The sequence below is a fragment of the Myotis brandtii genome, unplaced genomic scaffold (genome assembly GCF_000412655.1).
Source record: "Myotis brandtii unplaced genomic scaffold, ASM41265v1 scaffold776, whole genome shotgun sequence".
Lineage (NCBI taxonomy): Eukaryota > Metazoa > Chordata > Mammalia > Chiroptera > Vespertilionidae > Myotis > Myotis brandtii.
Window position 1 is genome coordinate 49854 of NW_005371110.1, and position 15128 is coordinate 64981.

Sequence of the window (15128 nt, forward strand, 5' to 3'; positions counted from 1 at the left end):
GGGGTACGGGGGGGAGGGGGGGTACTGAGAGGTGCTCCAGAGGTGCTTCCTGGTGACCAGTCATCCATATGGTTGTTTAGGTCGTGACAGCCCTAGGCTATAATTAGTATAGATTAAATGTTAAATGAAATTTTTTTCTGTTGTATGTTACAAATGCTATATATTCTTTGCAACTCATATTGAGAGGTATGGGTCTATTTCAACATCCTTTGAATTTGGGCTTGCCTCATGACCTATTTTATCAATAGAATATGGCAGAAGTTATACTGTGTAACTACTAAACCTAGGCCTAGAATTTTCAAAGAAGCTCTTCTGGAATTCTGTTATCATGTGACAAAGCCCAGACTTGCCTGTTAGAGAGCTCACATGAAGTAAGAATCAAAGTGCCCTGCTCATCTGCCAAACTTCATACGTGTGTGAGCCTTTCTTGGCATTATGCCCCAGCCAAGCTGACAGCTAACTGTATCCTAATAAATGAGCCCAGGCAAATCCCAAAGTTAGAAACATTTACTGAGCTCAGCCCAAATTGCTGATCTGAAGGATAATGAGCAAATTATATGGTTGCTGTTTTAAACCCTGAGTTTTAGGCAGCCAAATAGGAAGACAAGGAAACATGCCCCAGATAAAGAAGTGGAAAAATCTTCAGGAAAAAACCTAGATTAAATGGAGGAAAGCAATTTACTAGGTACAGAGTTCAAAGCAATGGTAATAAAGATGCTCAAGGAACTTAGGAGAAGAATAGAGGAACTCAGTGAGAATTTCAACAAAAAGATAGTAAGCATAAAAAAAGGACATAAAAACCATAAAATATAGGAGAACCAAGATAGCAGCACAGATAAGCACCAGTACTCACTGCCTCTCACAACCACATCAAAATTACAACTAAAATACAGAACAATCATCATTCAGAGCTGTCTGAAATCTGGCTGAATGGAAATCCTACAACTAGAAAAGTAAATATGAAAGTACATTGAAACTTGTAGGAGGGGAAGAGGCACAGACTGTTCTGATACCCATGTGTGGTGTTTTTGTAATCTGGAGGAATATCTCCATTGCAGAGGCTTCCCATGAGATGCAAGGGGTCCCAGCCACACACCAGACCTAACTCAGGATTCCAGAGCTGTGAAGCGAAGTCACATAACTTTGGACTGTAAAAAGTAGGAAGGATTGTGGCTGAGTCCCAAGCAGTTCCTCTTAAAGGGCCAGAACATGAACTTACACAGTCCCTCTCCCTTTGAGCTCCAGTCCTGGGCGGTAGCATTGGGTGAATCAGGGACTAGATTGTCTGGCATCAGGGTAGGAATTTGGTAGTGGCTTTTTCTCAGAAGGAGGTACTTGGCGGGGTCATTATTTCTGTGCTGAGACAGCCCCTCCCTCCCGTCCCAAAGCTGACTGACTAGCAGCCATATCTGAGTTTCCATCAGTGTAGCTAAAATTATTCGCTCTACCCTGGTGATTTCATGTGACCCTGCCCAATACAAGTTGCAGCCCCACCAAGCTATTTGCTGTGACTCTTCCATATGAATGGCCTGTCCTGGCTCAGGCTTCAGACTTTTCTAAAATCTCTCAAACAAGCAGCTATCATTAGTGTGCCACATACCTATCAATAAGAGGCCCAAGACCTGGCACTAGCATCAGTCTGCCTTGTTTCACAGCTTGGCCTTATCTGGGGACTTCCAAGCCCAATATAATTAGCAGCCATCAACAAATCATCCTGTAGCTCCTGCCTGGTGACCCCATGAAGTAGGTGATTTTGTAACTCCCAGGAGGCCCCAGAGCTAGTGTAGTGCACCTGGTGGAAAGCTTTAGACCACACCAGACTCTACACAACCACAAGCAACACACTCAAGGAACATACACAGTGAACACCAAAGCCCCACTGAGCCAAGTCCTGCTCTAAAGGGCTATCTACTGCATAGCAGCTCTTCCACTGTAGTTGTAGCTAACCTGGAGGTCAGCTCCTCCCAGTGACGCCAACAGCAATCAAGGCTCAACTACAACAAGACTTTGCACATAACCCAAACAGGGACACACTTAGAGTGGTTATCTCAGGTGACTGGGGAGGCTGAGCCACTGGGCCCTACAGGACACCTACTACACAAGGCCACTCTACCAATCCAAGAGACATAGCAGCTCTACCTAATACATAGAAACAAACAAGAGAAGAAGCCAAAATGTGGAGACAAAGAAACATATCACAAATAAAAGGACAGAAGAAATTTCCAGAAAAAGAATTATATGAAATGGAAACAAGCAAACTACTGGATACAGAGTTCAAAACAATGATTATAAGGTTGCTCAAGGATCTTAATAAGAGCTTCAAGGGACTAAATGCGAGCTTCAAGGGACTTAGTGAGACTTTCAAGGAAATGAAAAAGGACCAGTCAGAAATTAAGCATATACTAATTGAAATAGAGAATAATTTACAGGGATTAAAGAGTAGAGTAGAAGATTCTGAGAATCAATGAGGAAGAAAAAACACCCAACCAGAAGAGAAAAAAGAAAAAAGTATTCAAAAATGTGAATATAGTGTAAGGAGCTTCTGGGACAACTTCAAGAATACCAACATTCACATTATGGGGGTGCCAGAAGGAGAAGAGAATGAGAAAGATACTGAAAACCTATTTGAAGAAATAATGACTGAAAACTTCCCCTACCTGGTCACGAAATAGACTTACAAGTCCAGGAAGCACAGAGAGTCCTAAACAAGAGGTACCCAAAGAGGCCCATACCAAGACACATCATAACTAAAATGCCAAGAGTTAAAGACAAAGAGACAATCTTAAAAGCAGCAAAAGAAATGCATTTAATTATCGACAAGGTAGCTCCCATATGACTGTCGGCTGATTTCTCAACAGAAACTTTGCAGGCCAGAAGGGAGTGGCAGGAAATACTCAGAGGGATGAATAGCAAGGACCTACAACCAAGATTACTCTACCCAGCAAAGATCTCATTTAGAACGGAAGGTCAGATAAAGAGCTTCACAGACAAGAAAAACCTAAAAGAGTTTATCACCACCAAGCCAGTATTACGTGAAATGTTGAAGGGTATTCTTTAAAGAGAAGAAGAGGAAGAGGAAGAGGACAGAGAAGGAAGAGGAGGAGGAGGAGGAAAAGGAGGATGAAGAGAAGAAGAAGCAGAAGAAGAAGAAGAAGAAGAAGAAGAAGAAGAAGAAGAAGAAGAAGAAGAAGGAGGAGAAGAAGAAGAAATAAATACTAGTATATGAACAGTAGTATGGCAATAAATACATATCTATCAATAATTGAATCTAGAAAGTAAAATAAATGAACAAGGAATCTAATGAACAAATTAAACTGATGAATAAAATAGAACCAGAGGCATTGAAACATGGAACAGGCTGATGAATCTCAGAGGGAACAGAGGGAGGTGGGAAGAGATTAACCAAAGATCTTATATGCATATATGCATTAGCTATGGACACAGACAATAGGGTGGTGAAGGCCTCGGGTGGAGAGTGAACTAGATGGAGGAGGCAATGGGGGAAAAAGGGGGACATCTCTAAAACTCTCAACAATAAAGATTTAAAAATATAAACAAAAAAATAACCAGTAATAACCCCCTCCCCCCATAAAACAGTTAATTAGTGAAGATTACACTAGAGGAAATCAGTTACTGTTAACTAAATGTTTCACAAAATTATTATTTTTTCTATATTTTTTATAATTACTTCTAAAATAATCTGTTTACCTTTAACATATTGTTAACTTTTTTTTAATCTGGGAAAATACTGATTTCCTTAATTTTTTAAGGCAGTAACAGTTAGAGATAATACACAAAATACTGGTCATCTAAAAGCAGCATATAGTCCAGAATTATCTAGAAGAGCTATATGAAAATATAGTAAACCTTTCCTAGAGTCTGGCCCTATCATTGTTATATCAGTTTATTCTCTAATCCCAGTAACAGTGGGCATGTAGAAGGGCTCATTTTTATTGATAAAAGGAAATCAGTTTATCCTGACAACTAATATCCTAGGATACTATATTTTCCCGATTTGTGTCATCTATTGCAACTTGTGAATTTTTCTCTTCTGAGTTCCTTACATCCATTGAATTTAGCCCATATTTTGTGCACTCCCCAGGAATCAGCATATCACTTGATTAGAAAAGTAAATAATATTATGAACATAATATTTTACTTATGTGCTCCTGCATCAGGAGGGTGAGAAGAGGATAAAGACAGGTGGGACTTCTAGATTTCTGTCTTCCATGCAATGTTGATTCTAGCTTTATAATTTATAGAAAGCTCTGTTCTTCACCTATTTCCAAGGTAGAATTATTGGTAACTTTACTGAACATTTCAAATTGTTATTGTGAGGAGCAATGGTCCTTCCATAATTGAGTATAGCATGGAAGATTACACCTTCTTTTCTGAAAATATTTTTCATACTATTTTCAAAGTGCTGGATTCTATATAAAGATTGTTTTCAAAAGAATATAGTATCCATTGAAAGAAAATTGATCAACTGGTCCTTCTTAATATAAAAATAAGAAAATATTTTTGATAATCATTCTTATTTGATAGTAAGAAGAATACCTATTTCTTTATGACAGAATGAAAGGATTAGAGCTACTATATATTGTGACTATCTGAAGGGTTGGATTCCAAATATTCCATTTTATTTTCCTTTAGAGTCTCTCTGTTTTATTGCATCCAGGAGATACAAGAGTTGATGTGACTTTTGTGCTTGAAAATAAATTCATTAAATGTAATAGAAAATATATTGAGAAAATTAGACATTGGATATTTTGTAATCAAATTGCTCAACTGCCACAGTTGCAAGGTCACACAACTTCACCTCACCAGTCAGAGAGGGAGAAGGAATTAGGGTTCAGATCTCTGTTTTTTATGTAACATGTGGCACTTATTCTCCAAATGAGAAACTCCAAAGCAAGGCACAAAGATTTCCACTTTATAATCTTTAGTGTAGTGGTATTTGTTATTCTATGGCCTATGTCAGTACTTTATTTGCTTTTCCAGTAGCTAAGTAGTAAGAAACAGGTAAGGACAACAAGCAAGTTCTCAGTATGGACTGCAGTTAGGAAGATGGAAAAGGTGTTATGAGTTTTAAAAATGAATTTGGTTTTGACAAAATTTTCAGGATTATCCTGAGGAGTCATGAGATTGTATTGACATTTTAGGGAAGCAATGGGAAAAATACAGGATTATGGGAGAATGATTGCTTTTTTTGTATTTTAATATGCCACTTAATACTCATTCTTGGAGCTATAAAACAAAAATAGTCCCCTCAGTTCTAGTGAAACAGGAGGGACACAGTTCACCAACTCTGGCAGGTTTTAAAATGCTGCCGATTGGATGAACAAAGTGATTTCAGCCTACGTAAAATATAGGTGGTGGGTAGCTTGACTTTGAAAACCTTTTAAAATAATATATTTTTATTGATTTCAGAGAGGAATGGAGAGGGAGAGGTAGAAACATCAATGATGAGAGAGAATCATTGATCAAACTACCTCCTGCACACCTCATATTAGGGATCAAGCCCACAATCCGGGCATGTGCCCCGACTGGGAATCAAACTGTAACCTCCTGGTTCATAGGTCAACGCTCAACTACTGAGCCATGCAAGCCAGGCTGAAAAGATTTTCATCCACATAAAACTTGAAGGAATATTGAAAGAAAGATAACACTTTATATCCTGTCCTATTTTTGCAATGAATAAAACTATTTACTTCCGCCCTAAATATTATAAACTTTCCTACACATTTAATTATCTTTATTTCTTTTCTCCATTTACATGAATGAAGCATTCTATCCTTTACTCCTGTTAAGACCAGTCAACCTCAGGTCCTTAGTTTATTTATTGTACTACTTCTTTCTATATCTTTAACCTCTCCTCTTTGTGGGCTCTTTTGCAGTAAAAGACATACATTCATAAATGAGCTATATGTAATTTAATTGTAACAATATTTACTCTTGGCTCTGTCTGCTTATGATAAAATCCTCCCCCAACAACTAGGCAGTAATATCACATTGGGAAAATTATTTAACCTATTTGCCCCTCAGTTTTCTTATCTGTAAAACATGTATATTAATAATGATTATTGTAAGAATTATTTTAATTCATATACTTTGAGTACTTAATATTATGCTAAGCATTTCATACTTAACAGTGTTATGAAATAAAATAAAATAAAATACATGTATGGATCTTGATGCCTACATTCCTCAGTCTCCATGTTACTTCGCTTTCCCATTCACCATCAGTTTACTTTCTAACCTGAATGCTACTTTATGAGAATTGTTTACACATTTTGTCGTATTTATTTTAATTTTTTTAATTCTCTATTGTTGAAAGTTTTATATATTACATATGTCTTACTTTTCCCCCATTGACCTCTCCCAGCTGGCTCCCCCTCCCAAAACAGGCCCTCACCCCCCTATTGTCATCTTATTTTCTTATCTCCCATATTGTAATGTAGTTTCTGCCCCCACCATTTCCCTGAAATAAGTTATACCAGGTTCAGCAACAAAATCTGATAAAAATGTATCAGTAGTTTTTGTTTACATGGCCTAGAATTTATTGCTATTCTACTTCTTCTACTAAAACTATTCTTACGGTTCCTGACTTATACAATTCAGGTTTTTTACTTACCTTCTATTTGTTGTACTCAGTATCTCCTTTTCTCTTTCTGTTATGGCAGCCTCTGTCTGTCTAGTAAATAGAAGTATTCATTATTCATTCACTAACTCAGTTAATAATAATCAAAAACCTTCTAAATCACTGTTGTTAGTTTCTCTGGATGCCTCATCATTTCTCTTTGTTCCCTTCATTATCCACACTTTTTATAAGTATGCTTTTCATTAAAATTTCCATATTTGGATAATTTGGAAGGAACATTGTTATTCACAGGGAAACTGAGTTATTCTGAGTTGGAATAGTCCCTTTAGTGTAGTTAACAAGAAAATGCACCATTAATTGTCTATCATGTTAAAAGAGGGCTCAAAGCTTATTAGGCCCATTTTAAATATGGAAACTATGCCATATGTGGGTATGTGAGCATAACCTATTCAAGAAGTAACCTGTAAGTTAATTTTTTAAATTCATCTAGGACATTAGTGTTATCTACTGAATGTCCTGGATGCATTAAATTCATTATGACTTTGAACATATTACTTTATGTGCTGTCTGTGGCAGATAGAAATACCAGAGCAGTGATGGCGAACCTATGACACGCGTGTCAGAGGTGACATGCGAACTCATTTTTTGGTTGATTTTTCTTTGTTAAATGGCATTTAAATATATAAAATAAATATCAAAAATATAAATCTTTGTTTTACTATGGTTGCAAATATCAAAAAATTTCTATATGTGACAGGGCACCAGAGTTAAGTTAGGGTTTTTCAAAATGCTGACACCCCGAGCTCAAAAGGTTCACCATCACTGTACTAGAGTGATGTCAGCATCATGGCGAAGTTAGATGATCCCCTTATACCTCCTCTTAAGTCCACAATAAGTTGGTCGTATATAACCTAACAAAGGTTTCTCTGCTCATCAGGGCACCTGTGGGATCCACACATCAGTTTACCTGAAGGTGGGTGTATTGGAATGCATAGTTAAGCAACACAGGGGAAGGACAAGGATGGTACACACAATCCCGGTTCCATGGCTTTCCACAGATGAGCTGGCAGACCCAGAAAAGGCAGTAGGGGAAGAAAGTGTCAGGGAGTAGCCTTGACACCATCACGGGTGGAGGATAAGAGGCGCAGCAACAGCTCTGGAGCCTATGAATTCAGCTCCCTCCCCAGATTGCAGTGATGCTCCCCTTACTTTGCATTACTGGGTAGCCTGGTCCCAGGAGATGTCTCTCTGACATCCTGCTCACAGTACAGTGGTGCCAGAAGCTGATGGAAACCAGGTAGCAGGATGGCAGGCTCACGAACCTGATTACCCTTCGACCTGCCACATCTCCCCCTACCATGGTGGTATGACCCAAGAAACAGGTAACCCAAGCACAGAAGGTACCTTTATACTTGGCAGCTCCTCCTCTGCTCAGGGTTCTTTAGTTGGTGGTGTGATCTAAACCTTTATTCACTCAAAATCAATGTGACCTGTTTTTATTGGTTTGTTACAGCTTTCTACTGACTTTTATTATTGGACATCAGAGTATTCAGTGGTGCCCTACTAATCTGCATCTCATCCATTTAATCTCTACCAGAGCTCAGTAAAAATCCAGGAGCTGTTTCTCAAATGCAGAAGAATAGTCAGGAAAATATGGTGTGGCTTTACTTCCAAATCCTGATTCCCATATTAGGATGTGTCAAAGATTTATTTAGTATTTGTTGATTTATTAAATTTAGATAACATTGGTTAATAACATAAAGTTCAGGTGGACAACTACATTATAATTTGATATCTGTGTACTCTATTACATGCTCACTACCAAAAGTCTAGTTCTTATCTGTTACTATATATTTGATCCCCTTTACCATTTTGCCCTTCCCTCACCTATTTTCCCTCTGGTAATTCCAATTCTATTGTCTGTTTCTATGATTTTTAAAAAATATATATATTTTTATTGATTTCAGAGAGGAAGCGAGAAGGGTAGAGAGATAGAAACATCAATAATGAGAGAGAATCACTGATCGCTGCTTCCTGCACATCCATCACCAGGGATCGAGCCCACAACCCTGGGCATGTGCCCTGACCCAGAATCAAACTGTGACTTCCTGGCCCATAGGTCAATGTGTAACCACTGAACCATGCCATCTGGGCTATGAGTTTTTCTTTTTCTATGTTTTGTTATATTTGTTCATTTGTTACTTTTTGTCTTATATTCCACATATGAATGAAACCACATGTAATGAATTTATACTTGTAGAACATAGAGACTGGAAAAAATTACAATGATCTTACATTCAGAGTATATGAGTTTTTTTGTAGGAAATGATTTCTTTGATTATATAGTATTATTACTAAATTATGAATACCAGTGATTTTTAAATATAATGAATTGACATTTAACTTTCAGATTATCAATTGTACTGGCCTTTAAAAATCTCATTAAAATTAATAAAACAATTTTTCTATAATTCTTTATTTCTCTTAAAATAATCTCTTTACTTTTAAAACATTACTGACATCTTCACTTATTGGGGAAAAAAATCATTCCATTGGTTATCCTTATTGTCTAAAGAAATGCTCAGAGAAACAGAAGGCACAAACTTCCACCAGCAAAAAGGTTACAACTCAAGAGACAACCAAGATGGCGGCATAGCTAAACACATGAACTTGCTGTCACACACAACCACGTTAAAACTACAACTAAAAGAAAAAACGAATATCATCCAGAACCACCGGAAGGCTGGCAGAGTGGAAATTCTACAACCAGAAGGAAAGAGAAAAGTGCATTGAGTCCAGTAGGAGGTGCAGAGGTGTGGAAGTGTGGAGGTATGGAGGCATGCACAAAAGGGGCTGGCAGCCGGGTACACTGTTGTCTTTTTCAATTGGGAGGGAGATACAAGCTCCTGAATGCTCTGAACTTCAGTTCTGGGTGAGAATTTGGGGACCCAGACTCATACAGAGAGAAACTGGACTGTCTGGCATTGGGTCTAAATGTGAGGGTGGCTTTCTCGCAGAGGTGCTTGCAGCGTTCATTGTTCCTGCACGGGCGCACATGAACTTGCTGTCACACACAACCACGTTAAAACTACAACTAAAAGAAAAAACGAATATCATCCAGAACCACCGGAAGGCTGGCAGAGTGGAAATTCTACAACCAGAAGGAAAGAGAAAAGTGCATTGAGTCCAGTAGGAGGTGCAGAGGTGTGGAAGTGTGGAGGTATGGAGGCATGCACAAAAGGGGCTGGCAGCCGGGTACACTGTTGTCTTTTTCAATTGGGAGGGAGATACAAGCTCCTGAATGCTCTGAACTTCAGTTCTGGGTGAGAATTTGGGGACCCAGACTCATACAGAGAGAAACTGGACTGTCTGGCATTGGGTCTAAATGTGAGGGTGGCTTTCTCGCAGAGGTGCTTGCAGCGTTCATTGTTCCTGCACGGGCGAAGGACACAGATCCCGGGACCTCTCCAAGGCAGAGCAGACTGGAAGCCATTGCAGTTTGCTCCACCCTGGTGATTCCCTGAGACCCTGCCCCACTCAATTTACAACCCCACCCAAGCTGTGCGTAGAGGCTTTTGCATACGAATGGCCTGGCCTTTCTCCACCTAAAAACCTGTCAAACTGTAGCTGGGTCAGAGAACCCCAGAGCTTCCAAAAGAAGGCCTAAGGCTCATTAGTAGCCTGCATTACTTCACAGCTGCACCTCATCTGGGCACCTCCAAACCCCAAACAAAGAGGAGGAATCTGCAGATCTCTCTGTAGCTCCTGCTGGGTGGCCTCAGGCAGTGGCTGACTTTGCATCTCCTTGGAGATACAAGAGCCACTCTACCCAGTGGTCAGAGTGAGACCATTCAGATTACAACTCTCCACATCCATAAGAGACACACTCAGGGGACAGACTTAGTGAGTGCTGAAGCCCCACTGAATCATGTCCTGCCCCATACGGGTGTCTCCAGCACAGACATTCTCCCACTGTAGACACAACTGGTCCGCACAGCCAATTGACCTGGAGGTCAATTCCTCCCAGTGATACCAACAGCAATCAAGGCTTAACTACAACAAGCCTGTGCACACAGCCCACAAAGGGGTGCACCAAGAGTGTCCACCTCAGATGACTGGGAAGGCTGAGCCACTGGGCCCTATAGGACACCTAGCACACAAAGCCACTCTATCAACACAGGGAAGCAGCCAAAATGCAGAGACAAAGAAACAGGTCACAAATGACAGAAATGGAGGAAAGCAAACTACTGGATATAGAGTTCAAAACCACAGTTATAAGGTTACTCAAGAATCTTCTAGAAACCTCCGAGAAATATAGTGCGACCCTCAAGGATATGAAAAAGGACCAATCAGAAATTAAGCATACACTAACTGAAATAAAGAATAATATACAGAGATCCAACCAGACTAGAGGATGCCAAGAATCAAGTCAAAGATTTGAAATACGAAGAAGCAAAAAACACCCAACTGGAAAAGCAAAAGGAAAAAAAGAATGCAAAAATATGAAGATAGTGCAAAGAGCCTCTGGGACAACTTCAAGCATACCAACATCCGAATTATAGGGGTTCCAGAAGAAGAGAGAGAGCAAGATATTGAAAACCTATTTGAAGAAATAATGACAGAAAACTTCCCCTACCTGGTGAAAGAAATAGACTTCCAAGTCCAGGAAGCGCAGAGAACCCCAAACAAAAGGAATCCAAAGAGGACCACACCAAGACACATCATAATTAAAATGCCAAGAGCAAAAGACAAAGAGAGAATCTTAAAAGCAGCAAGAGAAAAAAAGTCAGTTACCTACAAAGGGGTACCCATATGATCGTCAGCTGATTTCTCAACAGAAACCATGCAGGCCAGAAGAGAGTGGCAAGAAATATTCAAAGTGATGAATAGAAGCCACAACCAAGATTACTCTACCCAGCAAAGCTATCATTCAGAATTGAAGGTCAGATAAAGAGCTTCACAGAGAAGAAAAAGCTAAAGGAGTTCATCACCACCAAACCAGTATTAAATGAAGTATTAAAGGTATTCTTTAAGATGGGGAAGAAGAAAAAAGATAAAGATAAAAAATTATGAACAACAAAGTGACAACAAATACATATCTATCAACAAGTGAATCTAAAAATCAAGTGAATAAAAAATCTGACAAACAGAATAAACTGGTGAATAGAATAGAATCAGAGGCATAGAAAGGGAGTGGACTGACAATTCTCGGGGGGAAAGGGGTGTGGGGGGTACGGGAAGAGACTGGACAAAAATCGTACACCTATGGATGAGGACAGTGGGAGGGGTAAGGGCATAGGGTGGGGTGGGAACTGGATGGGGGGAAAAAGAGGAACAACTATAATAATCTGGATAAAGATTTATTAAAAAAAATAAATGTTCAGAACTGTCCCTTGTATATAAAAGGCATGCAAGAAATATTTGTTGATTAAAGTCAAAACAGGCATAATTGTTTTGTAGAACTTGTTATGGACTGAATTGTGTAACACTCTCAAATTTATATATTGAAGCCTTAACTCCCAATGTGACTATTGTTGGAGATAAGACCTTTAACAAGATATTTACAATCAAATTAGGTCATGAAGGTAGACTCTAATAGCAGAAGACTTTGTAGTCTTGTAAGAAGAGCAAGAGACATAAGGCATCTTTTTCTTACCAGGGGCATACAGAGGAAAGACCATGAGAGGAAAAGGGTGAAGTTTGCTCTCTGCAGTCAGCAAGGAGACCTCACCAGAAACCAGCTCTGCTGGCATCTTTATTTTTTAATATATCTTTATTGATTTCAGAGAGGAAAGGAGAGGGAGAGAGAGATATAAACATCGAAGATGAGAGAATCATTGATTTGTCATCTCCTGCACGCCCACTACTGGGAATTGAGCCTGCAACCTAGGCATGTGCCCTAACGGAAATTGAACAGTGACCTCCTACTTCATAGGTCCATGCTCAATCACTGAGCCACCACAGCCAGGCCCTGCTGGCATCTTGATCTTGTATATCTAGCCTCCAGAATTGTGAAAAAATAAATTTCAGTTGCTTATGCTCCTGAATCTGCAGTATCTTGTTATGGCACCTGAGCAGACTAACTGCAGAAAATAAACTAGGTATAGAGCAAAAATAAAGTTATTCTCAAAACATAATAACCCGGATTGGAGAGAGTTCAGGCTGGGCTTAGGGGACCCCCCCCCATGCACGAATTTTGTGCACCGGGCCTCTAGTTGAGTTTATAAAGGGCAAAGAAAGTTCAATCTTAATCTATTTGTTAAATGAATGCAAAGCTGATTCAAATATGAACATTTGCCTTTTATTAGTTTTTTGCATTGATAAATATTTACTATAACACTTATGGTCAAGGAGAGCTACTAAAATCTTCTTGGCATAATAAGTAATTGATGAATTTAAATTTGTAGATGATAGAGACTGAAACAGAATATAATGATCATATATTCCCAGTAAATGTTTGTTTTGTTGACAAAACTAAACCTTTGATGATAGTGATTAAATATTATGAGCATTAGTGATTTTTAAATATGATAAATTGACATTTCACTTCTTTATTAATTGAACTGTTAATTAAAATTTTTATAAAATTAATAAATTATTTATATTTAGTATTATTATTTCCTCTAAAAGTGATTTGCTTACTTTTAACATATTGCTACATTCTGTCCTGTAGAAAAAATGACTAATTGATCTCTTTTGTTTGAAGGCCCTTGCACAAGAAGGTACCCAATATACTTATTGACTAAAGGTGGAATGTGAGCCAAGATTATGCATGTGTTCAGTGGAAATTTGTAGACCTATCCTAATGTGATGTGCCATCCAAGTTATTATCATTTCATGCTCTGACTCCAGTAACATTGGGAAAGCAGAAAAAAAATCAATACTATTCTTATAACATACTAATCTTCTATGATGTTTCTCTGATTTGTATGTTCTAGGTGAATTTGTGAATTTTATTCTTCCATGTTCCCTACATCCATCAAACTTAGCTCTCATTTTGTGTGTTCCTCAGGATTTAGCATATTGTTAGTCAGCATACCACTTAGGGTTAAAAAATAATGATAATATTGTGTATAGAATCTACATAAAACTATTAGTGTCTCTGTGTCAGGAAAGTGAGAGGAAGAGGGTAAAGTCATCTGGCAAAAGACAAAGGAAGAACAGGACATGCTCACTAGTTGATGGTATTGTCAAATTTTAGGCTTTATCTGTAGGCTAAAGGAGAGAAATGGGAATTTTGAAGACATGATGAAGATGATATGTTTTCATGAAGGTCATTGTGGCTAAACTAAACAGGATTGCCCACGCAGACCTGTACCACCCTGAGAATGATCTATTCCCTCTTTTTCTTGTTTCCTGTTCTACCAAATTTTTGACAAGAAAATAAGCAACATTTTGTGACCAAAAATATAGCAGTTGCCACACAGGCCAGCAGGAACCCAATGACATCCAAAGAGTGGTACTGGACCCAGGTGAGGTTGTGAGCAGCTGGCCGCAGGTGTTTGGCTCCTTTGTGGCGCATGACAAACTCAATCCAGAAGACCGCTCGATCCAAGGGCTTTACAGGTTGATCATGGTGAATTCTTGATAACCTCATAGCATTCTCTTTATAGCTGTTAGACAAAGACAGACAGAAATTAGAGCTTTGTTTTCATTGAAGTTGTAAGTATATGATACCTTTGCCTAACATGTTATTCATAGATGTGTTGAGGAAACATTTAATTCTAGTTGTGACACGAACTTTGCTGATGGAATGGTATTTTAAAAGTTGTAAAGGGGAGGGTATGGAAGAAATAAATTTTTGACACAATGTAAATTGTTTTACATTTGGTCAAATGTAAACATAGAAAAAAGGAATAAGCCTCATTTTGTTTTCAAGAAGGAAATTTAATATTGCTTGAAGTGTGATTTTTAAGGACTCCTCTAAGGCCAAGATTGTGGCTAACCCATATTGTGGGAAAACATCCATTAAAAATCATAAGCATGGACCCTATTGTCTGACTAATTAATAATGATAGGCACAAGAAATTGGTAGTGAACATAGATTAGTTATTTTTCCAGAGTCTGAGATTCCTCCATTGCACATACTTGTGTGTTTGTGATGCAAAGGACATTGTCTCTATTGGCAATGTCAAAATTGGATGAAGGTACTAGGGTAATTTTAGAAATGGCAAGGAGATGGAATTTGAGTTTTCAAGGTAAATAGAAATAAATTTCTAGAATTTGAGCCCCTAACTATTATGGAATCATAGTAATCAGAGTTATAGAGCTAATATCTCTAATGGTCTCTCAAAACAATATTGGGTGTAGGGATGTAGTTGAATGGGAATTTGTGTCTTCACTTGACATTTTGTGGCTGAGGCAGAATTAGTATATTTCTCTCTGTTTCTGGAAACATGAAGATGACAGAAGGTAAGTTGTTTTTGAAAAGATGTCATAGTGTGAGCAGGACACTGTTGGGATTGGGGAAGGAGAAATGAGGTCATCCTCACTCAGCAGTGAATGTGGTACAATAGATCCAGCAGCA

General features: G+C 38.5%; 2 protein-coding genes across 3 annotated transcripts in view; both read right to left on the minus strand.

The window, feature by feature from the left end:
• LOC102250197 (UDP-glucuronosyltransferase 2B31) overlaps positions 1 to 6683 on the minus strand; it is a 46976-nt gene extending 40293 nt beyond the window's left edge. Inside the window, exon 1 of the mRNA XM_005883176.2 lies at positions 6635 to 6683. The gene's annotated coding sequence lies outside the window, so the exon portion shown is untranslated. The remainder of the gene's footprint in view (positions 1 to 6634) is intronic.
• Positions 6684 to 12772: 6089 nt separating this feature from the next.
• Positions 12773 to 15128, minus strand: part of LOC102250507 (UDP-glucuronosyltransferase 2A1) — a 55484-nt gene continuing 53128 nt past the window's right edge. For both annotated transcript variants that reach the window (XM_014530781.1, XM_005883177.2), the window contains one exon: positions 12773 to 14214. In XM_014530781.1, the coding sequence (XP_014386267.1) occupies positions 13935 to 14214 (280 nt within the window). In that variant the 3' untranslated portion in view covers positions 12773 to 13934. The remainder of the gene's footprint in view (positions 14215 to 15128) is intronic.